General features: G+C 39.2%; 1 protein-coding gene across 2 annotated transcripts in view; it reads right to left on the bottom strand.

Annotated features, from left to right (window-relative positions):
* The window catches only part of DYNC1I1 (dynein cytoplasmic 1 intermediate chain 1), a 299869-nt gene that overhangs the window by 91755 nt on the left and 181354 nt on the right, over window positions 1-26760 (bottom strand). For both annotated transcript variants that reach the window (XM_045565532.1, XM_045565533.1), the window contains 3 exons: window positions 21000-21162; window positions 18865-18964; window positions 11318-11443 (listed from right to left, as the gene is read on the bottom strand). In XM_045565532.1, coding sequence (XP_045421488.1) covers window positions 11318-11443; window positions 18865-18964; window positions 21000-21162 — 389 coding nt within the window. The remainder of the gene's footprint in view (window positions 1-11317; window positions 11444-18864; window positions 18965-20999; window positions 21163-26760) is intronic.

Genomic DNA, 26760 nt, shown 5'->3' with positions numbered 1-26760 from the left:
TCTCTCTCCATGCTGTCTACATTTGTGATGTTTCACAGAACTTAGCTCAAATGTTCCCCTTACAAAGGGGTGAACACATTGTAATGTTCTAAAGGCAGGAAATTTGTGTTAAGCCTGTCTCAGCAGCTTTCAATACACAGAAGGGACAATCCAGTGAAGTCCTGTCCTGAAAATTAGCCAAGTCCTCACAAATTTGACCAAATGTAGTAGAGGAGATGCCACAAAACAGGTAGAGGTCACGATTAGAAGTACAGCTGTGGAGGGGGAAGGAGGCACAGGTGGGGTTGTGCCTCTTCTGAGCATTTTCTCCAAAAGTGAAGTCTTTTCAGCCATTTCAGTGGTAACAGGTTGACACGGTCTCATTATGCCTTTGATGAAATGCCTGAATCTTCTCAAGTGATTGTATCTTTTCCTGCCAAGTTATCAGCCATTCTCATTTATTTTAAAAAATGATTAGAAGATAAAAAAGTAAAATATATCTCCAGTTACACATATTATGTGGACACGTGTGCAGAACAGTTGATCTATAGTTAAGATTGGCTAAGAAGATGTCTCTGTTGCTCAAACAAAATTAAATCTATAATAGAAATCCTCATGAACCCATACAAATTCTGTGCAAAGGGGTCTCCCAACTCTCCCCCATATTTTTCTTTGTGTACGACTGTGTCCTTGCTGCCAAAGAAACACATTTGCTTTGACTGCGGAGCTCCTTTAGCCATTAAATGCCACAGTTCTAGTTTTTATGCTTGGAAAATGCTCAAAATGTGTTACTTTCAGGGGGAACTAGATGTGGTGCCACTTTGAGAGTCAAGCCCTTCAAAGCCCAGCAACGGCTGTTTGAAAACTTCTGATTCTATTTTTGTATAGAATCTTTGTCCCCTATTTTCCCAGTGTTGATTTTCTGAAAGGCTTTGAGTCCTTGAGTGAACATTCTTTGAGTGGCAATTTTAACATATCAGCCAAATGCTTTTATTTGTGCTGCTGGTAGTACACACGATAATATACATCATTAAATTAATGCTGTTCCCATACAGAAGTCCTTCTCCGGGAGTTGTTTGCTGGCTGTCCAGCTGTGGGATCAGAGGGCGGGATACTGTCGATTTTAGACATAAGGAAAGGGACAGTGTGAGCTGAGCTTTTAGTGATGAAGCCATCTGGGGTTCTGGGGTAGCTGCTATACAGCTTGTACCGGAGGACACAATGTGCGCTATCACTGTTCATGCAGAGCCCCCACCGAGATTAGAAATCACAGAGAAGGCAAAATAATTTACTAAAATGTAGACTGAGAGCCCTCTCTTTTAGAAAGTATACAGGAGAAAGAGCTGAATAAGCTAAAAGGAAAAACTTGTGCATAAGCTGCTTATCTCCTACTATTAGCAAGGTGAGGGAATCCTGGTCTTTAAGGATATTTTAGCTTCTCTTGGCAGCATGCGCTAGAATTATTTTTTCCATTTTTTCATGCTGTCTCTGTAATACAACCTCTTTACATAGCATATCTCAGGAAATGACAATTGGCTGTCGAATCCCATACAAATTGATTGGATATGACAGCTTAAAGGAATAAATATTCTGCAGAGAAGAAAGTTTTTACTTATACTTTAATCCTTTTTCTTTTACTCCTTCTTGGTTAATTTTATTATTTCAATTAGATCATTTAAAAATCAACACATCACATACCAACCTCCCCTAAGAGCAATCATAAGATTTGATGATTTTTCTGATACACAGGATACGGTTTCAAATTTGCATTATTTTATCTACTGAATTAACTATGAATTCTAAACCAAACTAATGCTGCCATGTGTTTTTAGACATCTCTAATCTAAACCATCTGGAGAGGCATGGTTTTGCAAAGGCATCCCTTTCAGGACACTCTGTGGATTTTGTCACTGCTTGAGGTTTTGGCAAACCATCAACATTACTATAATTCTCTTTTGTGAAATATAGCTTTTGACTAAGATTTGAGTCTTGGGGGTGTGTGTGTGCATGCATTTATATGAGTATGGGCACTTGTGTACAGTTTTTGCTCCTGGTCTCTTGGCTTTTCAGGAGAACATATTTATAACAAACTTATTTTAAAGAAGTACAGGCTTTTGTTGTATATAAGAAATGCTTAAATTTAATTTCAACCACTCAACATAATACCAGACAAAGTTATTGAAGAAGCAAAGAAGTAGTATTAAATAACATACCTTATTATATATAGGTGCTGGAAATACTTTTTTAAAAAGTCAAAAGAAGAAAACACACTGGCTTTAGAGAAAAAAAAAGTAAAGTTATAAAATGATTATGTCAACAATGATTTGTAGCATATAAGACATAAACTCCTCAAACTTATTTTTGAGAATACAGTTTAAAATCAACTCAGCTAAATCTCTCACCTAAGAAAAGCAACATCTTGTTTCCATGGCAAATAATGAACATGGCATTTAAAAATGAGCAATCAGATATAAACAGGAAAAAAGCAAAGTATAGACTATTTGTTATAACAAAGGTTAGAAAACTTTCCCTGGAAGTAGATGATCATTCTATCAATATTTCTACAAATTCTCTTCAATTATGTATGTTTTCCAGTAATTTCAAAAATTAAGTTTTGCTGAGAGTAACAGAAATGAATTAAAATAACAATGTAACTATTGGGGACTATGAGTCTGTATTTATTAATAACATGGTATGTTCAAACATCCCCATACATTAAGCAACTTAAAGATACACACAAATCAGCAAGTTCTGGTCCAGTTTGCAGAGGGAAATAAAAAGGTAAACTTTGGCCGGGCGTGGTGGCTCACGCCTGTAATCCTAGCCCTCTGGGAGGCCGAGGCAGGTGGATTGCTCGAGGTCAGGAGTTCGAGACCAGCCTGAGCGAGACCCCGTCTCTACTAAAAATAGAAATACACTATCTGGACAACTAAAAATATATATAGTAAAAATTAGCCGGGCATGGTGGCACATGCCTGTGGTCCCAGCTACTCGGGAGGCTGAGGCAGTAGGATCGCTTAAGCCCAGGAGTTTGAGGTTGCTGTGAGCAGGGCTGACGCCACGGCACTCACTCTAGCCCGGGCAACAAAGTGACACTCTGTCTCAAAAAAAAAAAAAAAAAAAAAAAAATGGTAAACTTTTTAGAAATAGATGGTTTGAAGTCTAGAGGTGGTTCTGTCCCTAGAACATAAACAAGCCAAAGCAGCTCTCGGAGGTGGCAGTAACCTTAGCCCACTCTTTGTGGGTAGCAATATAGCCATGGGGCGATGCCACAGCCGACTCTTGCTTCCACTGACTCTGCTCCTGGAACGAGGTCCTTAACTGCTTTCTAGAACTCAGTAAATGTCTCATTATCCTGCAATAATTAAAAATAAAAAAATTTAAAAACTTTCACTATCATTTGGTCAGGAAACAAATGGCTAAATGGTTGGGATGAGAAAACTTTGGAATTGTCTCAGGTTCCTGCTTCAGTAGGCGTTTGTATATAAAGAACACATATAAAGATCTGACCAATGTGAACAGGGTCTAGGCAACTAACAGAGTTGAGAGGAACTGGGCAGGTGATGGGAAATTCAGCATGGCGGGGACTGGGGCAACCTGCAGGGCTCTTAGAGAGGGGACAGGCACTTCTCAACTCCAACCAAGCATTGCTGGGAGAGTCTGGCCATGGTGGGTACCCCAGAAATACCTGTTGAATGAATGCATGAATGAATGAATAAATCAATGAATCTAAGGTGAAGCTTTTCAGGAATATATTCAAGCAAGAAAAATAAGAACACCAAAGTTTAAGCTTCTTCCCATGTGACTATCATGCAGTAATAGCGAAAAAACCAAACGTAAAGAGAATAGTTTTTATCTTTTCAAAGCAGGTTCATCGATTACTGTGGACTGAATTGTGCCCTGCCTATCCCAAATTTATACGTTGAAGCCCTAACTTTCAGTGTGACTGTATTTGGAAATAGGTTTAGAAGGAGGCAATGAAGGTTATGAGGTCGTAAGAGTAGGGCCCTACTATGACAGAATTAGTGTACTTATAAGAAGAGACATCGGGTAGCTCACTCTTTCTTCCTCCACCACGTGAGGACACAGCAACAAGGTGGTCATCTACAAGTTGGAAAGAGAGTCCTCACCAGAAACTGAATCAGCCAACACCTTGATCTTGGACTTCTCAGCCTCCAGAACTGTGAGAAATAAATTTCTGTTGTCTATAAACTAGCCGGTCTATGGTATTTTGTTATAAAAGCCTGAGCTGATGAATACACCTATATTATCTCTTTCAGCCTCACAATAATCCTAAGAGGTAAGTAGAATCCCACCATTATTCAGCCCAAACCCCTCAGACACCCACTGTCCTAAGACCAAGACTTCTCTGACCTAGTGAATGGCTGGCAGGGTCGGGGGTAATGAGGAGAAGGGAGCGACAGGCCAGAGAACGTGCTCATTGTGCTGTGTGGCTCTCACTGCATGGCATCAATCATTTCTGGGGCAATTCCGGAATGAAGCACAACTGGGGAAAATCCCGTTCAGACACTTGTAGCACAGGGCATGGGGACAGCAAGGAAGGGCATTTAGGGGACTGAATAAAATCTGCAGTGCTGGAGTTCTGCGTGGACAATGAATGCGCACATTAATGGGGCACAGCAAATGCTAATAAAGGTCTTGGGTTTGGGATGGTGTACAACTTTAGCTTGAGCACTTGCAATATGACATGGCAAGACAAAGAAAACAACAAAAAATTTTGTTTAAAGGTGCATTCTCATGGCATCCTCTGCATCAAATAGCTCAGTCACTCGCATACTCTATGAGGTATAGAGTCTCCTCCATGGCTGTTTTCAGATGAGGAATCATCTCGAATACAATCTTCTTGCTGTAATCCAGCTGATCATTCTAATTTCCCTAGATGTATCCCAATGATCAAGTCTGTTTCTTCTTGTGTTACTTTTTGGAGAAGACTCCAGAAGTGGGCAGATGAAGAAGGAAAGCTGGCAAGGCAGGTTTTCTGCTTCCAGCTTCTTAGGCCAAAACAGAAAATGAAGTTCCTGCTGTTTGATTTAATAAGAATCTGTGTCTAGCTCAAGCCCGGATCATGAGACCAGTCATACTCAATTGGCAGAAAAGAAGTGTTCCCACTGTCTGCATTGCATTTCAGCATGTACATTTAAACTAAGGGCACAAAATAGTAATGCTGTGCTGCTGTTCATCGTGTCTGATCCATGGAAGTTGTATTTTTTACATGAGTTTGATTTTACCTTTATGTCATACGTGATGTTTAATTTTCCATGGTTTTATTCTACAAAATGTGTATTGTCATCTATGTAACACTGGCTGAGGTTTGCTCCTCAGTGTTTTCCCGTCCTGTGGTATGAACATTACATTTGAAAACTGTTTGGGTCTTACGTTGGTTTTCATGCTCTTGACCATGGAGTTTATTTGCCAACGACAAAGCACCTACTACATGCTTTCATTTTGAATCCCAGGAACTCATATTGAGTATGGAGCACTAGTTATCAAGGAACTTTCTAATTTTTTTTTATCCCTTTCTCTTTTCTGATCTATAATAACCACTTCTTGGCTCATCCAAGAGAATAGTTTAGAAAATGCTTTTTTCTTTTTATCAGCTGAGCCATAAGAAAGTTACCCTTCTTTTGATTTAAATAAATACATAAAAATCCTTGAGTCGGACTCTAACACTTCTCTGGTCATAATATACTTTAGAAAACTAATTTAAATGAATTTATATCTCTGTGTCTTCAGCTGTTTTGTAGATTTGGATTATGCACCATGATCTAGGTTGGGAGAGGGACAAAAACTAATGGGAGAAGAAAGCAAGTTTATTGAAATAAACCTTACAAGTTTCACCAGAGACTGCAGGAAATCTTCTTTTCATGAGATCAGGAAACACAACAAAGCCTCCATGACACACCCAGGGTCACTCAGCGGTGTGGTCAGCTAGGAATGGCGCTGCCAGTCCTGACTTTCTGCCCCTTTCCTAACCACCAACCCACGCTGCCTGCTGGGTTACCATCACTCCTCACAGGCGGAACCCTCTCTGAGGTTAGCAGGAACCTCACGCGGAATCAAACGCTGGGCAGCAGAGGCCATGAGCTGCAATTGCATCTGGAACCTTACAGAATGTCAACGAGAAGTAAACCCACATGTCGGAAAAAAGACAACCGAGGGTTTTCAACACAGGCACAAATGAAGTCAGCTGATACTGCCCCACTTCACATTCTGTTTTGCCCTTGAAATAGTGAGAGTTTCCGGTCACTGTCAGTCTCAGGTCATTGTCAGATCATCCTTGAAAAGAGAATGCTAAGAACAAAGAAACCAAATCAAAAAAAAGTAGAAGTAAAAATAAAAACCTCTGACCAGGCTGAGCCTCTAAACATAGCTTTTCCACTTACCTCAATGCAGATAATTCTAAGATATATATTTCTGATTCTATTCATTCCATTTAAAAGAGAAAGACCACACCAGGGTAAGCAATGCAGGGTGGTCAGACACATAATCTAATGACAGTGTGTGGAAACCACTACAGAAGATGGCAGGAGCCCTGCCAGATTGTGTGATGGGGCCGAGCGGCTGATTTCTATGCAGAGTCCACTGATATTTTCTAAGCACGGACAGCTTTTATTGAAATGAAAATAGAAAATGCAGGACCAGAGCCCACACTAAAAATTCAGTTTAGTAAAGACATGAAACTGCCCAGGAAAGCAGAAGGTATTTGGGCCTTGCTAGTCATAACAGAGAGAAATGAGCCTTTATAGTAAAATCTTTTTATGATTAGGCTAGAAGCCTGTCACTCTTTGCAAAACAACACTGAGCCGATGTCTGTTTCTTGTGTATTTATCATTTCTAGTACCCGAAACAATGCTCTTCTGAGCCATTGGGTTTGTTTGCAATCATAAACTTTGCAAAAATGTGAATAATCAGCAGAGATCAGCAAAAAAAATAATATAGCTAATGCAATTATTCCCAAATTATGAAAGTACAATTGTCACAAGGCACCTTTGCTAGTTTCTCCCCCAGTCCTCTTTCTTACTAAGGAAACTAATTGCCTAATTTTGAAATTATTGGAACATCACAGAAGAATGTGGATGCACATTCAAACGACTTGATTTCAGTGAGTTAGTGCCTAGAAAGGAGCAGTTGTAATAAATATGATCTGGCAAAGACCAGAAAGGATGTAGAAGAAAAGTTATAGATCAGGGTTTGGTGTTTTCACATATATATTTTAGTTCCGTAGACTCGCTAAATTTTCCTTTAGGGTTAGAAGATGGTAAAGATAGCCACATCTCGAACTGTGTCTAAGCAAGAGCTTATAGGAAGCAGGCTATACACCTTGAATGGGCTGCACAGCCTTTGCTGTCAAGTTCCATATTGTCCACTCCTCTAGAATGCAGCCTGGGAGATGGCACGGGGCAGGTGGCAGGCAGAAGGAGCCTCAGCTCCAGGATTGGCTCTACTGTTCACTAGCTGGGTAACCTTTAAAGTGTGAAATCTCTCAACTGGAAAAGGAGAATGATAATCTTTTTTTCTACCTACCTGTTGTATGCATCAATGAGATCATGAAGATAGAGTGTTGGGAAAATGTAAAATCCAGACAAAGGTGGATACTGCTATAGGTATTGCAGTTTAGCACATGGTAACTACCTTGCCTTTATTATTTTTTCCCTTTACCTAACCTCCATCCACTAATTCTTCTGTGATTTCCCTGGATGCCCAAGGACCCCTGATTTAGTCTCCCAACAGCTCAGGCATACTCAAGATTACAGCACTTTTGTTTTCTTTTGGCAGCCAGTGGTATTTACCTGGCCTTTATCCCAACTTCATGGGTATCAATGTGTTAGGGTGTATCACTACCCCGGAAGAAACAGCACTCTGTGAGGCACATGGTCCCTACATCACATTCAGTGTGGTCCCGAGCCCATTCCTAGATGAACGACTTTGAGTCTCTTGACGACCCACCACAAAACCCGATCCCAGCAATAACTGAGCCAGAGAAAATGAGTGTGTGGACTGGGGCGTTGGAGGGAGGGGCAGGGGTAGCTGGTTAGAAAATTTCTCAAGTGTGGCCAGATAGGAGATGAGCATCTTGGTAATAAAGGCAAGAAATGCCTTTCCAGGTTGGACCAAGGAAAAAAGGGGGATCATGGAGAAGGGAAGAAAAGTCCCGCACTTCCAAATAAAGACATTAGTTAGCTTTGTCCCCTTATCATCCCCTTTCTTCACTCTCCTCGATATTCCAGTGGTTCATAACTCTTACTGCATATTCAAGTCACCTGGGAGTTTTTTTAAAAATTGCCCAGGCTGCATACTAGACAAATTAAATAAGAATCTCTTTGGGTGAAACCCCTACATCCGTACTTTAAAGTTGCTCTGGTGATTGCAATGGCCAACTAAGGTGGTGAAGCCAGTTTGTCCCATTTCTTCTTTATTCGACCCCTCCTCTCCAGCGCCAAATGGTGTTACCTGGCTGCACCCCCTACTAATGCAGCGTGAGGCAGGATATGGGCTTCAGAGTAAAAGCCAGCTGACTTCAAAGCTGGCCATGCCATTCACAACACCCACACTTGTTTCATAACTTCTCTGAGTCAGTTCCTCCTCTGGGGGCACTAAGAGTTTATGACCATGAGTGTAAAGAGTAGATTCTCAACATATGTTAGAATCATTTTGTTTTAACAGATTCAATGTCACAGAGACATTCCCCATGACCTCAGATTAACATGTTTTTTCATCCTTAGGAAAGTTCCTATGCCTTTGCTGTCTAATTATTTCCCTTCTAAAGTTATTCACTCCAGGTATATTTGCTTATTAGCACAAAATGATTTGGAATTACTAGGACTTTAGGAATAGTGAAAGATACTGGTTTCCTAGATTGCTCTGGGGTGACACCCAGAGGTGATGGTTAGTTTTATGTGTCAACTTGCCTAGGCTATGGTGCCCAGTATTTTGATCAAATACTAGTCTAGATGTTGATGTGAAGGTATTAACATTTAAATCAGTAGACTTTGAGTCGATTACCCTCCATAATGCAGGTGGGCCTCATCCAATCAGTTGAAGGCCTTAAGAGCAAAGACTGAAGTTCCCCCAAGTAGAACAAATCTGTCTGCAACACAGAAACTCTGCCTTGCTGGCCTGCCCTGCAGATTTTGGACTCCAGACTACAGCACCAATTGTAGTCTGAAACTACAGTCTGTCATCTGCCCCAAAGATTTTGGACTTGCCAACTCCCACAATTGCATGGGCCAATTCTTCAGAATAAATCTCTCTCTCTCTCTCTCTCTCTCTAAATACACATACACACACAAAGAATACATCTAGAAAATCTTACGAATATGTGATGTATACCTCCTATTGGTTCTTTTTCTCTAGAGAACCCTGGCTAATGCACTGGGGGTCCTCAGAATGGCTTCATAATCACTTCTGCTGTGCTCACTTCTTCCCTTTTCTCTCCTGAGAGGGACCAATTTAAGGGCAGAAATTGAGCACTATGATTTTCATAAGCTTTTCTAAACGTATCCTTCATGAGTATTAAGGGTCATTGATATGAACTACTTATCATTTATATCTCAGTAACACAATCATGACTTTCAATATCTTTAAATATGTTATGTGTAGTTAAATTGAATAGCTTTTATTTGATACCTAAGAATCTCAGAGTCTTTGGGGTCTTTTGTATGTGTCACTGGATCAACTCTAAAGTGTAAACTCACTATTAATATTTTCTTCTAAGTTACATATATTGGAACATTTAAGGGAGAAATTAAAAATGAAATCAAATGTTTATTGGTAAAATTTTTAGCAAATGATCCCAAAGATACCAAAAGAAGAAAAAAAATGCCCTCTTTAACTAATATTGACTACTGTCATGTGATAAAACAGGTAATTTAAAAATTCTAGTTAATTCCAAAGAACTGTAGTCAGTTAATATAATTAAAAATTTAAAAATTATGATAGACATCATGTGTATTAACTAAAATGATATGTGTTACTTGTTAGGTTTCTAAAATCAAAGATAGGCTTTATACAATATCAAAATAATTTAAAAGGCATGGTTTTTAAAAAATGTGCTTCTCCTTATCCCATAATCCTTATAGTATTTCCCTGGAAATTCAGCAAACCTCTTAAAACTGAACAAAATTAGGATTTTGTGCTTCTATGTTTACAGAAAGAACATATCAGGCTGACTTGATAATCTAAAGAAAAAAACCGTTCTTATTTCAAAGCTTCAGAAAATAAAGGTTATTTACTATGCAGACCTAGACTTCTTGTTGTTTTTGAGATAGCAAATTAGAAAAACATGGTCAGAGTTAGAGGCTACTCAATCAGGTTGAGGCTAGGACTTTTATTCCAGGAGCTCCTATTCCCCCAATTTTATCTGATAATGTTCTAAAGTCTAAACATATTTTAGTTCAAAAAGATGCTTGGCTTTTAGATATAAAATGGCACAAAGCTTCCAAAAATCAACAGGTTTACCCACCCTCTTCAAATGATGTATTTGCAGTCAGAATAATCTTCCCCTCAGTACCTCTGAATTGTAATATTTGAGGAACTGAAACTTTGAGCTGGATTGTTTGTTTTTCATTTTCCTGTGAATAATCACAGGATGGGGGAATTAATAAGGGGGTTGGTGTATTGGCCAGTGCTGAGGCCTATTATTTAGGGAGAGTCATGGCAACAGAGCAAAGCTGAACGTGCGCAAGTGTAGCATAATTTCAGCCTGCATCGTGTCAAGTGGAAGAGAAGACATGTGTCTGCAGACCCAAGGAGTAAAATATACAAAACTATTTGAAATTATCTCTGCATTTTCAAACTAGATACAGCATCTACATTTCCCAACAATTTAAGAAACATTGGTGGTAAGTCCTTCCCCAAACCAGCTACAAAAGTATTATTATCTGTAAAGCAATATGGCGCCCATAAACTCAAAATTGGCAAAACCCACTGAACTACATTTCAGAGAGAGTAGGAAACTTGAAATGGTTGTGCTCTGAGGATGTCCACGTGGGTGGGCAAGCTTATGTTGCTGCTAGGCAGGGGAAGTGGTATACCACGATTTCTTCATAAGTGCGAGGTCTTTATAAACTCATCCTTGCGGGGGCTGTTTTAAATAGAAAGAAAATGACACACAGTCCCCAACCAAGCTTCCTAACTGTTTGGGGAGGGTTGCCACTTTCCCCAAACATTAGGTTACTGTGGGGGAATTTTCCAAAATGGTCAACCATTTCATTTTTAAACTCAGTTCTTCCTCTCGACATAAGACAGATGTAATATGGCAGGGACTATATTTGGTCTAGCAGGAGATGCAAGTTATTTTTACTATGCTGACGCCTACCTGACAGTGGAAGACGTATTCTGGTGTGGTTTTCTTAAACTTCATGTTCCAAACCAAGGCCACTCCATCTGGTTCATGGGGAGCATCTTCATTGTTGTTGTATGAAGCAACCATCAGCTCAGGGTACTAAATGGAAGAGGTCACAAGGATGGATTATGCTGGGATGATGTCACAAGAAAACCTTTTTTATTTCTACATTCACATGCTATATTACACAGTGTAAATGATGCTTTCTTGTAAAATTATGGCATACTTAGTATCAACATACTGCCTCAACCCACTACAATCCAGTTTTTGCCTTCATATGGGCTGCCATGGTCACCGATAACTATTAAACTTCAAACACTACTTAACTCTCTGTATTATTAATATCTGATACTTGGAGCTACTCCCTTCCTTCTCCTATGTTGGCTTCCATTACATCTTTCTCTCCTGATTTTCTTTCCTGACCACTCTTTTCAGTCCCTATAAGTTCTCCTTCCATTACCTATATTCCAAGGGGGGCTGTTCTGTGCTCTTTTTTCCTTCCATCTACACATCCTTCCTGGGCAAGCTCATCTATTCCAATGGATTTAATAACCTTAATAGGCTGATAAGTTTCAAATCTACATCTCCAGGTTTAATTTCTCTCTGAGTTGCAGACCCTGACATCTGAGTGCTTGCTGGGGACTGCTCAGGGCTGTCCATAGAGACAGCAGATGCAGCGCATGGAAAAACAAGCTCACTGACTTCCACATAAAACCTGCTGCTCCTCCGATGTTCCACTGAGGAAGGCAACAGCTTCCTGAATGTCTTCCTGCTTCCAGGCTTGCCAGCCCTACCCTCACCCACTCCACTCTCCATCCTTTGTCAGGATGACTTTACAAAATATTTATTTGGCTAAGTCCCTCCTCAGCTCAAAATACTTTAATGGCTCGTCCTTACTTTCAAGGCAAAACCCAGGTCATGTAGGATCCTTCATGATCTGTCATTTTCTACCTTTCCTGCTTGTTCTTTTATAACCCTCCCTCTCCCCCCAGCCTCTGTACCTAGGAGTGTGATACTCATTCTCATTGGAATATCTCTTCTGTGTTGTTTACATCATTAATTCATCCTTCAAGATGCAACTCGGGCATCAAATCCTCCAAACAATCCTCACTAACCATTCACCCCCCTTCCTTGCCTCTTCTCAGCTCCCTTAGTATTCTGTGTCCCTCCACCCCTAATTAAAGCATTTGTCAAATTGTATTATGATATTTTCCCCACCTATGTCTTTCACTAGACTGTAATCTCTTTAAGTTTAGGGATAGGTTTTTACTGACCTCTGAACCCAGGGCCTAGTAATTCCTAGCACATGATAAAGTTGTGCCAAAATCTGTTGAAATTATTTTTAATTTTTACTTTTATAAACTTCTTTTTGTTACAGAAACTTTGTGCTCAGTAGAAAGGCCTTATATTTAATCCTTTGTTGTCAAACAATGCCAATAATTAAAGGCTTAGATGCAAGAAACACTACGAGCAAAATAACAAGGAGGACTCCACAGTGATGCTGGGTGTTAGAAATACCTACTCACCCTACATGAACTCTGTCTTGAGTGCTACTAAATAAACTGAAGGTAAATCTCGTAGGAAGTATTTATGAGTTAGGGTACATTTCATGGAAATGCCATTCCTACCTGGGATTGTCATAAGGGAGTTCCATTAAAAATAGCATCAGGATTATGGCAGATCATATCCCTCCTTTCTCATAGATCATTTAATTTTTTCCTTCTTTTTTCACTATGATGTATATATATATATTTAGCAGAAGATTTCCCTAATTTGAACACAGACTTTTTTTCCACAGTAAGTCTTCTCTGTGGCTTTGAGAAAGAAAGCTGCAGAGAGTTACAGCTTGCTGCTTGGTGCAGAGGAGGTATAAGCATACAACGACACACATGCATGTGGCCACCAGGGGAAGTAATCATTCTTTATTAGAAAACACTCCTCAGCGGATGAATCAAAGGCCATTAAGAAGGGCCTTTGATTCAAAGCCCATTCAAAGAAACTAACATCCAGATAAACACAGAAGTCTCCAGACTGTCCATCTGAAGTTTAACTATGTCACATGTGAAAAGGCAACTCTATAAACATCGACACCACTACCACAGGGGCCAAAGAGCAGCCAGATGTGTCTGGAATAATATCCTCCAGCTTCACATCTGGGTCTCATCGTTTACACCCACTTGCAGCTTTTCTTTTTTCTCTTTTAAAAATATTTTAAACTATTTAGCTTTAAATTTCCTTTAGAAAACAGGGAGTGTTTTAGTAAAATAACAGTGAAATGCTTTTGGCATAATCTCTATAACTGGGATCATGAGGACCAAAGATACTGATTTAAATTTTAGCTCATGCAAGTTTTTATGACCTCAAAGTGTCCTCTAGTAAGTCCTTTTCCACTGTTACTTTAAACATGACTAGTCGTATTTTCTTAATCTCCAATTAAAAGTCTCTAAACAATTATGTAAATGTGAAATGTTGTTAAAATTATAATTTTAAAGAGACATGAACAACTATGAAATTTGTGATCATTTGATTACTCATACAGCAGGACTGTCCAATATTGAACCTAGGGGAATTTTACCCAGAAATTACTAGATAGGCTCTCATACCCGGTTTGTTCTTCCAGATAAATGAAATCTAACATTTACTGGAGAGGAAAAAACCAACACATCTTAAGTGCCCATTAAGTGCCAGACATTGAGCTGGGTGATATGTTAATTCGTTTGGTCCTCACAACACTCTAAAGTAGGCAACGGTTTACTTATTTCTACAGACAAAGAAGCCAAGGATCCTGAGTTAAATAATTTGTTCCAGGCTATGTTGCTAATAAGTGATAATGTGAGATCCCCACTTGAAATCTATTGGGCTTCAAAGACCATGTCCCTTCCTGTCCATTACGGCATCCGTCAAGTGCCCTATCCATGTGTAAGGCACTGTGCCCAGTAAAATGTGGGACAAGAATGCTCATAATATAATGGCACGCTCTGCTCTTTAAGGACTCACCATTAAGCAGAAGGAGAAAAGACACATGTTGGAATGACGACAACACAAACACAACACAAAATAATTGCAAAGCATGACGTGATACAATGGACGTATAAGCAAGGTTCTGTAGCAGCATGGAAGAGGACATGCCAACTTTAGTTGGGATGGAGTATGGCAGTGAGGATAAATTTGAGGGGACTTCAGAGAAGAAATGGGACTTGAGTTGGGCCTTGCCAAGTGCACAGGTTATTAGGAAAGAAGAGAGAGGAGAGTATGGACAAGAGTACGAAGACAGTGTGGGAGATTCTCTTGGGTATTCACCTGGCTCACATGATTCTCTGTCTTTGGAGATGACCCCAATACACAGATGTCTAACTTCCTAGGGATAATTAATTAATTGCAGGGTTGATACTTGACCCTGCTGAGCCAATCACATTCTGTAACCTGGATATTGTAAATTTTGAACCAAGACACAGAACTTCTAGGCTGGCAAATGAGTCAGGATAATGCCAGTATCCTATTGGTGAGGGACCTCAAGCTGCTCAGATTTCTAGTATTTCTGAGTTTCAATTTTCCCTCTTTTTCATGGATTCCCTGACTATGTTAGTGGCTCTTTAATAGACTCCTCTTTCTACTTAACCTAGCCAGAGGTAAAGCGTTTTTGACTAGTACAGTGAAAACGAACATGTTCAGGAGCCATCGTGTTGTAGTATTTGGCTGGGAGAAAGGCTATGTGAAGAGATGTGAAAGAAGAAAGGCCTGGAAATGCCTCAGGGCATCATTGGGGACGTCACAGAGTACAGGCTAACCATTTTAGATTTTTCTCTGGGGACAACAGGAGTCCTACTCTGCAACTACTAATGCTACTGCTACTATTACTCTCATTACTGTGTTGCATTTACTGAGCATTCTTATGTACAAGGCACTTTTAAAATTCTCAGTCCTTTAAGATACAGTAACTCATTTAATACTCACAGTAAGCATGTGATATAGGTATTATCACTATCATCATTTTAGAGTGAGGAAACTTAAGCCGAGAGAAGTTAGGCAACTTGCCCAAGTTGATATAGAGGACACGTTAAGTAATCTTTATGAAGATGAATCTGGTAAAAACACTTACAATGACTCAACTATGTAGAGAGTGGAAGTTGGGGGACCAGTTAGGAAGCTATTTTCTAATATAAGCAAGAAGTAGAGGGTATGACATAAAGTAGGTGTAAAATCCACATGTTAGTAGATTTAAATTGGTGTCAGTGGGAGTCTTTTTGCTACCGTGAATTTGATTGGATTTAGCAACTAAATGAGCTGTCAAAGAAGACTCAGGTTTGTACCTTGGGTGACTGCAGGATTGGAAGATACTATTTACACATGGGAGGAGTATGTGCAGTGGGAGTGAGGTCATGAGTCTGGTTCTGTACACGTCCGCAAAATCTGTCATGTGATATGTGGATAGTATTACCGACCCACTGTGCTAAACAACGTTCAGTGAGTGACAGAGTTGACATAATTCCCCAAGTTCCCAAATTTCTTCCAAGGAATGATGTGTGGATGATATATTTTGCAACACTAAAGTGTTCTTCTTTAAGAGGCCCAGGAGATCAAAGCAAAGCCATGCTGAAACCTTATAATTTCTTCCTTTTTCTCCCCGCAGTTTCATTCTGTTACAGTCAGGAAATCATCCCAGGCACGCATGCCACTACTAGACTCCGAGACTGTGCCTCCATCCTTCTCTTCTTTCTTAATATCGCTGGATCACATCCAGATCCATTCAGAAAGTCTCTGAACATGTAAACCTGGTTCTTCAAACCCCACAAAATTGTTGTGATGTAGGAGCTGAGGGTTCCAAATACTTTTTCTTATGCCCCATTATAAAGTACATTTTTCAGAAATACAAGCCCCTTCCCCACAGTGTGGGTGGACAGGTTACACAAACGTGGGAGACATAAATGTGGCCTCTTTATGGTGGAGTTTCTGCCCTTTCCGGTTTCACTTCCTGCAACACAAATGTCACACGGGACTGAGTGCGGAAACACATCCACGGCAATACGGCCCCTCACCTACCCCAGCAGGTGAGGTAACCCTGTTACCGTTAACAGTTGTCTTTGAGGAAGGTGTCAGATAAGGTTCCTGGGTAATTTCCAGACTCCGAACAAGTGAACAAGCTGAGCTAAGGTGTTTCCTCGGGCTTGGATCTGATTTCTGTGCACACCCGAGCGGGCTGGGAGACCACCCACACACCGGCAGAAAGTGGCTGGGCAAACCCTGCTGTCTCCTGTCTCTGCGCCATGTGCTCTTTGTTGTTTGGATGTAAAAGCGGATTCAAGGGGAGAAACAGTCACTCTCTTGGTGGCTGACGACAGTCCGGTTTGGAAGATTCCACTCCTCTTCGGTTCTCCTGTTCTCCAGCAGGATTAAAAATGGGCCTCTTCTTCTCATACGTTTTATGGCTCTGCCTAGAACACCCTCTTCTTTCCTCCGTTTGTCTAAATCCCAGTCTTCTGAGAAGCCCTGTCTGACCAGAGGCAGATCCCAGTCCCACTGAACCCTGAGAGTGCTTGCTATCTGCCCCGTATCATTCAGCACCTATAAGCTCTCTTAGTTTCAGATCCAGCTCTTTGTGGGAGGCAATGGCTAAGAACCTACGCCTCAGAATGCTAAAAGACTTCGGTTTAAATCCCCACGCTACCACATCCTAGCTAAGTGATTTTTAGCAAGTTACTTAGCTTCTCTGAGCCTCAGTTTCCTCAAATATAACACGGAAATAGTAATAGTGGCTGCCTCATTTGGTTGTTATGAGAGTAAAATGTAGAGCCTTGAGAGCAGGTGGCACAGTACTGTCTATAAAGGAAACACAAATGAAAAGCTAGCTATGAGGCCGGGCACGGTGGCTCATGCATGTAATCCTAGCACTCCGGGAGGCCGAGGTGGCAAGATTGCTTGAGGTCAGGAGTTTGAGACCAGCCTGAGCAAGAGCAAGACCCCATGTCTACAAAAAATAGAAAATTTAGCTGGACATGGTAGCGTGTGCCTGTGGTTCCAGCTACTTGGGAAGCAGAGGCAGGAAGATCACTTGAGCCTAGGAGTATGAGGTTGCAGTGAGCTATGATGATGCCACTGCACTCTAGCCCAGGGGACAGAACAAGACTTTGTCTCAAAAAAATAAATGATAAAAAATAAAAGCTAGCTATGCCAGCCTGGGCAACATAGTGAGACCCAGTCTCTACAAAAATATTTAAAAAAAAATTAAAAATTAGTCAGGCATGGTGGTTGTAATCCCAGCTACTTGGGAGGCTGAGGCAGGAGGATCACTCAAACCTAGGAATTCAAGGTGGCAGTGAACTGTGATTAAGCCACTGCACTCCAGACTGGGTGACAGAGTGAGACCCTGTCAGAACTAGGCTGTGTGCCTTTGAACATGTTACTTAACCACTCAGTGTTGGGCATAGTGCTTGATATATTATTAACTAGTTGAGTTGGCCATTCAGCACATTGGCTTTTAGTAAATTTGCCAGCCTTCACTCTGAATGCCATACTAATGAGTTGAGACATTTTTCCTGTGGGCAATGGAGAGTTTTAATCCAGGGAATGAAGTGATCAGATTTGTATTTTAGAAAGATGATTTGCATAAACGTCTAGAGGGAAAACTATAGGTGGACAAGCATGGAGGTAGAAAAACCAGTTAGAGGGTTAAAAACAGTACAGGTATAAGATGATGAGTAGATGAGTAGAGAAATGGCTGGTCTTGGTGACAGACAGACTGGTCTGGAAGATAAAGGAGAGGAAGCTGGTAATGCTGACGATGAGAGTAGGCCTTTGGGTATATCGTGATGCCTTTAACATAGAGACAGTGTAGTTGTCAAAAAAGGATTTTGGATATATGGAAAAGATGATTAGTTTGAGATTCTATGAGACACCTAAGTGGATCTGTCTGGTATACAAAGTGAAATTCAGGAGGGAGATTGGGTGGGAGATACAAGCAGGCTGTCCATGTTGTTGTTGAATCCTTAGCAGTAGAAGAGATCTCCCATGGAGGGTATATCAGGAAGAAGAGCAGAGGTTGAGGGCATGACCACAGGGACCTCAGGGTGGTAGAGGAAGAGGAAGTCTTGGAGAAGTCAGAGAACTAGAAGAGAGTTGAGTAGAGAGAACCCAGCAGAAGCAGGTTGTTTCTATAAGCATGGGGAAGTCAACTAAGCTGGTTGACAAAGAGAGGTCAGGGAAGATGAAGGCTTAAAAATATCCACAGGATTTGACAAGTAGAAAATCAATAGTGACCTTAATAAGAGCAGTTTCATGGACAGAATGGTCCAGCTCCTTGTCTGGTACCTAGCACATAGTAGATACTCAATAAATACAAATAACTGACTGAAGAATTTAAACTGAAACCTTAATAAAATGAGAAAGAAGACCAACAGGTACAGAGAAGAAAACTGTAGTTTAGTAACGATATCTAAAGTGGAGGAACAAATCTCTCTTATTTTTTTATACAAATGCCATTAGAACACAAGGCCAGGTCATCCCATCCCAGCAATAATTCTTACCTGGAGAGACCAATCCATACAAGTGACCACTCGATGCTTGGACCAATGTTCATCATAGAACTGACGATTGAAAGAAAGATTGGCTCCAGCCTGAACATCCCTAGGAGAGTGTAAACATCAGAGATAAATACGATGCTTCAGAATGGGGCTTTCCCTCTATGCTGCTCATATTGAAACACGAAATGGCAAAATCATGGCACACAATGCTCTCTGAAGCCCAAACATCAGTCTAGACAGCAAACTCTGGTTAACACAGATGAACTAAAGATGGTCTCCTTTATGAAAAGATCTTTCCAATCGGGCCCAGAAAGGATTTCCACATGTTCCAAGTCTAGCATTAAATGTCCAGTTTGTTTCAGGCTTCCATGTAGACCAGTCCCAAAGCTTTCTCCTCTCCCTGATAGGCTCTAGCCTGGAGCAGGGTTTATTAGAAATCTCCCTGCTACAAGGGAAGGCAGCACACTAGGGGATTCTTTGATATCAATACAACCTTAACTGTCCTTACACCAGAAGTGATACGCATGTTTTTATTTACCTGTAAATGCTGATCGGCTATAGCAGTTGCCTCCTCGCTCAACAGTAGGTGGTAATTTCTACCGTGAGACAGGCATGGTGGAGAGTGGAGGATTCACCAGATGTGTTCCAGATACTTACCCTTCCTACCAGAGACCAAAACAGCATCTGGGTCCAGGAGGATTACACTTTGGCCAGCGCTTACTTGGCTGACACTCAACTGGCTACAACACATCCTTCGAAGAACTCAGCACTTGGTCATGCAGTTGCTCTACGAGGCTGAGTGTTTAAATTGAGTAATGCTTGTTCTGTGCCAGCAGCTACTGGATCTACATAAAAAGCTGCCTAAATTGCTTGGGCTTCAGTTTGGAAATTCTTCTACACTCACCTTTCCCCTGTTCATTTGCTTCATCCATTGGCTTGCATTCTGCATCACTTACATAGCTCTTGCTCAGACTGGGTAACCCGGCTTCAGACAAGTTTTGGGGCTCTAATTAGTTGACCTATTATGACTTTTTTCCCTTGATAACCCTTCCTCAGCTCCATCTTTGGAAACTCAGGCAAGAGGTACATGTACCCAAGTCCTGCCAGGACCCCGGGATGAAACTTGGCCAGGCACCCAGAGGGAAATAGGACCAACAAAATCAACTGAGTCATAGAGTAAAAGATAACAAACATTGCAGAATATATATATTCAAGATATTATTGTGTCTTCAAGGCAGTCTAAACATGCTGCCAACTGTTGAGAACATTTTCAGAACTTCTTTTTGAAATTGTTTTCAATGCCTCTGTTAAATTTCTTTGAGCATCCTCAATGATGATAAGACATTGTCCTTTAAGAACATATTTGAATTTTAGAAGTAGTAAAATATAATCTCTGATGAAAAAGGCAAGTGATCCTACCTTCACATATTGTTCTTGGTCAAAAGAAATCTGTGGCTAAAAACCAGCTATATTTATGTCTTATAAGGCTCATAAAGTTCATCCTATTGTCCCTGTGATGATGGTTGACAGCCACTGTCTTTTTCAATACATATGCTGCAGTCACAGAGAAAGTCATTTGGGGACACTTGAGTTTATTGACTAGTTTTTTTTTTTGTTTTATCTGTAAAACACATACCCTTGCATATAAGCTTCCTAAAAGGCACATACACATACACATGGTCTTATGGTACCAAAAAAGAGAAAAAATTTTCCAGTCTCTGCTCACAGTCTCCCACATCAGTTAAGTTCTCCCATATTTCATGTTTATTTTCTTCAGCTTCCTGTTTGCTTAGACACCAAGAATAGAGCTAGTGGATATAACATAAATTTCCTTTTCTATTTATAAGAATGTTTTCTCAAAGGATAATGCATGTGACTTTGCCAGTCTCTATCACCTGGACTGTTCCCCAGATATCAAGTTCAAAAGCATTTCAGGGAAGCACAAGATAATTACAGGGAAACTCTAAGCCAGAAGTTATAACCAAAGCCTGCAGTCAAAGCTGTTTAGCAACATCAATCCTGGAATTTCATCCTCCTCTGATTTGTTAAATTTGAGATTTGCCTAGCCAATACATAAATAAATTTAGAATCAACAGATAACTTACACTATTTTAAAAAAATGCACATAAGAGACTAACCCATCTTTTTCTTCTAATTCTCGACCACTGTAGTCAAAAAAGATGTCGGAGTCTTCAGCCAGTGCTCTTTCAATTACCCGTATTGTTCGATCAAAAAAGATGAGAAATTCCTCTGAATGAAGGATCTGCTGTTTTTCTTCCTCTGTCAGCTCCCTTGGAGGGGCTTTTTTTTTGTAAAACAGATTTTTAGGAAAGAAAAAAGGGACAATTAAAACTTATCAAGAAGAATCCAACTTTTGAAAGAGACTGCTTATCAAAGGAATAATAAGACACAGTGAGACAAACAAGTGTTAATATCGACTAAATTATTGCCAAATCACACCGAAGGCTGTTGCAGATGTCCCCACAGAAAGATTTCATATCTGGCCTAATTACAATTTTGAAGAGTTGAAAAATATTACAAATAAAAATAGATTAGCGTGTTTTTAGCAATCAGTTCTGAATATTATTTTCTTTAAAACTAAACTTGAAAAAACAGTTAAAATAAGGCATAATAGATAAAATTTATAACTATTTATACACACTGTTGTACTATTACCAAGCTGGCAATATTAAATAATTAGGAACAGTCTGTAATATGATCCACCTAGTATCTTTCCTCTTTCTACTATGTGAATTCGTTTCAATATTTTAGATGGTTAGCTGGGAAGGCTGACTGGTTGTTATATAGATTTTATACAAAAGCGGAAACATGTCCTTCCAAATCTGCTTTCACTCAAGATATCTTCTGCTTTTAAACAAACACATAGAACATATAAATGCTTCTATAAAACACCCACAATGGTTTTTATGCCTCATTTTTCTAGCATGATTAATCTTATCAAACTAAATTTGAAGATACAAAATAAGAAAAACAAAGATCACAGAACTAGCAGTATGTCATAGTTTCTGAAAGTTAGCTCACGTTAGAGTTACTGTTCGGTAACGTAAACCATTCCTTCGGTAGTAGTTTCTACATAAAGCTATAGGGAAGGGATTAGGAACTCCTCCAGACTGAAAAACCCTCAAGGGTAGAAACTGTCAGCTGAAACTTTGTGGTGCTTCAGGATCCCTAGTTCAACTCTGGTCCAGAGAGCCTTCAATAATCGTTTGACTGATTACTCTTTCAGTAGCACAGAAGCTCCTAAAGTTAAACCCACAAGAGGCGGGTAGTAAATTATTATATAATCACAGGTAGGGTCTTTGGTGGAATCACTTACCTGCAGAGTTTCACAAACACTTCCACAACCATCCCAATAACCAGGAACGATTTCTACCTGGCCACGTGGTCAAAGGAATTTAGGTACAATCCCTGTAGCATAAGGTTTTCTGGAAATGTTATTTGATTTGATTGTTGGTATCCTGAAACCACTGCCCTAAGAAATCTGAACTGTCCAGAAGCCCTTCTGCAGAGTCATGGGAGTGAATCTCAAGGTTTAATGTTTACAACATTTCTCCCCTTCCAACTTCCCCTTCCCTGTCCCAGACCATGATGCAGAATATCTGGAAGGACTTGAGAATACCTATCTACCAGAAACTATTAATAGAATGATTCAGATGTAGCTGGCTCACACCTTAATAAATGCTCTCCAGGTGCATTTATTATGGTGCAACACGATGCATCCACTGCAGCCGAAGACCTTCTCCCCATGGTTTCTAGCAACCCTAAATATAGTTAGAAATACTTCTTTACTGCCTTAGTCTCCAGAGCCCTAAATATGCCAGTGTGCACTGGGACTTTCCAAGGATCCCCATCAACTTCTACTGAGCAGTGTTGCTCACAGGCTAGTTTGAGAATTGGTGAGGTGGGCAATGTGTACACTCAGACTTTGACTAGACACTGGGGGCACAGGTGGGAGCCATAAATAACACAAAGGACTCTACAAAACCAACCTGGAATCAAACATGTACCCTGCTATTCGCTAGCTGTGATTCTTTAATCAATTCATTGAAGTTCTCTGAGCAGCAGTTTTATCTATAAAATGCAGATAATGACGCCTAAAATTTGAGTCTGATTTAAGGGTAAAAGATAAATATATTGGGCAAATAGTTACACATTTACTATTTAGTAATTAAGTGGTAATTTATTAGTCTACATTCTAAAACTCCTATAAGTAGACATTTGAATTATCTCACTCAATAATACAATAAAACTACTAAATGGAACTAGGCAAAAGGAAAAAAAACACCCTACACAATGCTAGGTCCATTTTGTTTTAATTAATATGTTACATAAATAAATAAACTTCACTAAACAAGCATACTACAGGCCAAGAAGAATACCTTATTTTAAAAAAGACTCACTCAGTCTTGGTCACTCTTAACGGATGACTTGGAAGACACTTGAGATTAAGCAAAGAAGTAGGAACTTTTACCCTTTATTTCTTTTTTTTAATGATATAAAAAAATATTTCTAGTCTCTGTTTCTCTTTTTTAGCCACTTCTATTTCACCTGTATCTTTCCTTACAGGTCCATTACCTTGAATAAAAAAATAGTATCTGAGTAATTTTCTGTAATTTTTTTCTTCCCTGTAGCTTATTGTCACTTTGATCTCAGCTTTCAAGACATACAACTTCTTCTTTAAGAGACACATAAATGGCTGATCAAAGTGTGCTTGCAGAGGCCAAGTTCAGGTAGGTGAAGCAGTAGCCTCCTCAGATATTATGTTTGACAATACAATATTTGGCTTGAAATCAAATTGCTACTGAAGCAAACAAAGGATATATTTTATATTAAGCTTTGATGTCTAACAGGGATCAAATGACATGATTTGTTAGCACAAAATAATCAGATGCATGTGCAGATGAGTACTTTTTAGGAGTCAAAAATAATATTCAACTTAGGAGTTAAGTAGAACCATAGCTATTTTTGATAATAAAAGAAAAGCCTCCCCTACTTAAAAGTCTTTAAATTGATAAGTGTTGTTACAATATAATGAAAACATAATGGAGTATCCAGGAACTACAACCAAAAGGTATATTCAGGGACAAAACCTCTCCAGACGTCATATATCATGAAAGAAAATTGGTTGATTAATGGAATCTGTAAAGTTGAAAGTACAGGAATAAAAAAAGAGAATCAGAATTGTTTTACTGCAGTATAGACCCCAAATTCTCCTGAAATATGTGTTTCTGTAGCTTTTCCCTAACAAATTTATTTTTAACAAGTTCACAGTATAAAACGGTAGGAATTAATTTAATAGCAAAAGGCATAGCAGAACAAAACATGGGCATTGATAATATTTTATTTTTCTTATAAGTTAAGCAGAAAATGCTATTATAGCAGATTTTTTGTTTGCTTATTTTCATAACACAAAACATGGAGTATTTCTGCCAAGGACTGACAGTTAACAATACTTTATGCATTTAAAATGCTCTTTAAAAAAAAGATTCTTTGTAAAAAGTATAACACATGGATATAACTTACATTTCCAAATGCCAAGACAATTTTCAAATTTATCAAAAATTTACCCAAATAGTTATATTTAACTTTGAATAACATGTATGAAAGAAATGTACTGAATTCATGAAATTCAAAATTTAGAAGACAGCTAACTCTATGGCCTGCAAAATTAAAATCTAAAATAAATTTTATTTAGGATCCATTTTTTATTCTTTTTTATTATAGAAATATTAATTTCTCTTAGTTTTACATATGAAAATACTTTTTAATGTATTTTCAAGATGATTGTTTCCTATTTGCTGTGTGTTCTTGACCTTCCTTATTGATTTTGATATGTACTTTGTCAGTCTCTCTTTAATTTAATCTGTTTACTATATACTATATCTTTTGGTTTCTAAGGTTCTTGGGATTTTTTTTATGGTATGAAAATATAAAATTCATAATGAAGTTTACAACTTCTATTGAGTTTTTTAAATATCTCATTTTTAGGCTGAATGTTATTTTAAAAATATCTAATTCAGAAATGTCTTCCCTTGTCTCAGTGATGTGACTTTAAATTTCAATATAAAAATTATATTTAAAAATATTTTTTTGAGAATATCTAAAAGACAATAAATAAATAAACCTACATAGCCAGGAAAAACATCGGATTAAATAGGGACAGTGGCTCTCATGAGAATTTTACAGTGAAATCAGTTCATAAACAGCAGCAAGAAAACCAAACCCAGCTAACAATGAAGGCTGTGCTTCTCTGAAGTTAATGTGAGGTTTATGAGTTAATTTATATTTACAAAAGTTAAGTTCCTGATTCTGTTGCTTTGAATCTCTAAACAGGAAGATACTAGGATACTGGCATATAGAAATTTTCTAAACTTTGATTAAAGGCTAAAATGTACTCACTCTTTTTTCCTACCCTATTGCAGAAAAAAAAAGCGAAAACAGTAATAAACCAAAACTATATTTCTTTACTGTTTAATGCATTTTGATATCACATGGGCAAAAATGTCAAAAGCTAGTGAGCACAGATTATTTTCCCCATTTCCCTCTCAGCACATTTTTTTCTTCTTCACTTCAAAAAAAAAAAAAAAAAAAAAAGGCCAAACAGATTTCTCAAAAATGTGTTTCCTGGTTTGAAACTGTGTATGTCAAGTTTCAGCCCAGAGCAAATTTTTATGGCTGAGTAATAAATCCCTGAAACGCAGGGTTCATAATGGAAGTGCTGACACAGCCCTAACTACTATGCAGTCGTGTGAATGGCGCCACGATTATATCTGCTAGAGATTCTTTCAAAAGTTTGCAAAATACTGTCTTGCTTAAAAAAAAAAAAAAAAAGCCAGAGAATTTGATGCCAACATAAACATGCTTTTAACCCATTATGTGCTAATTTGCAGAAAAGCCATTAATGGAGAATAAGGCACACTGCAGCAGTAACAGGAAATGTTCTTTCAAACTTCTTTTTGACTTTTTACATGACTTTAATCAATTCCATGAAGCATGAGTAACAGTTCAAGCTGAAGGGTGTTTTTGCTCAGAAATGAAGAAGGAAGTTGCTTTGCTTTGCCAGAGAAGATGGTTGGGAGGTTGGGTTTGGGGGCGGTACTGATGGGGAATTCATGCCAAGACACACAAAACCTACCCTGGCTCCCATCACTGGGTATATTTTAAGGATATTTTACAAAAAGTAAAATAGAGTATTTTAATAGATCCTGACTGTTTTGTCCCTTGCTACACCTGTGATAATGATATACTATTCACCATCTTTTTTAAACAAGATTTTTAGTAGAAGTTTAAATGTAAAATCTCTTCCATCAAATCTATTTAGACTCTCTCAGAAAAAAGTGACCCTTGTGTATTTTGCAGGTGCCACTGTTAAAGATGCTGAACCTTCTTCCCGCCCTCACTCACACCCCAGAATCTGACAGCAGTTGAACTCCTCAATGCCTCAGACCAGGTACAGTGACAGAAATAGGGCCCTTAATGATAGTTCTCCAAAGGGACTTGGCTTGCATCACTTTTGATATTTTCACAATTTCTTACATGTCAGCTAAGGCCCAAGTAACCACGTTCCCATGTCAAAGCTATGGGCTATGGCAAAGCTGAGCACAGAGAACTGGTACACCCAGGGGGATCCATCCCACCAGGGGTAGAGCCTGGTTATAGAGCCAGGCACTGCAAGGCAAGACAACTAATAATCACTTAGCAGAGTCTTACATAGCACTTACTTTGTACCAAGTATCATTCCACACTAGCCCCGTTGAGTCTTATAAAAAAATACCTTAGGAGGTAGATATTATCTGTTTGCCATATGGGGAAACTGAGGCAAAAAAAGGTTACACTAAGTTAAGCAGTAGTGATCACACAGCTGACAAGTGACAGAAG

Source organism: Lemur catta, chromosome 11, assembly GCF_020740605.2.
Source record: "Lemur catta isolate mLemCat1 chromosome 11, mLemCat1.pri, whole genome shotgun sequence".
Taxonomy (NCBI): domain Eukaryota; kingdom Metazoa; phylum Chordata; class Mammalia; order Primates; family Lemuridae; genus Lemur; species Lemur catta.
This window is presented reverse-complemented; position numbering and strand designations above follow the sequence as displayed.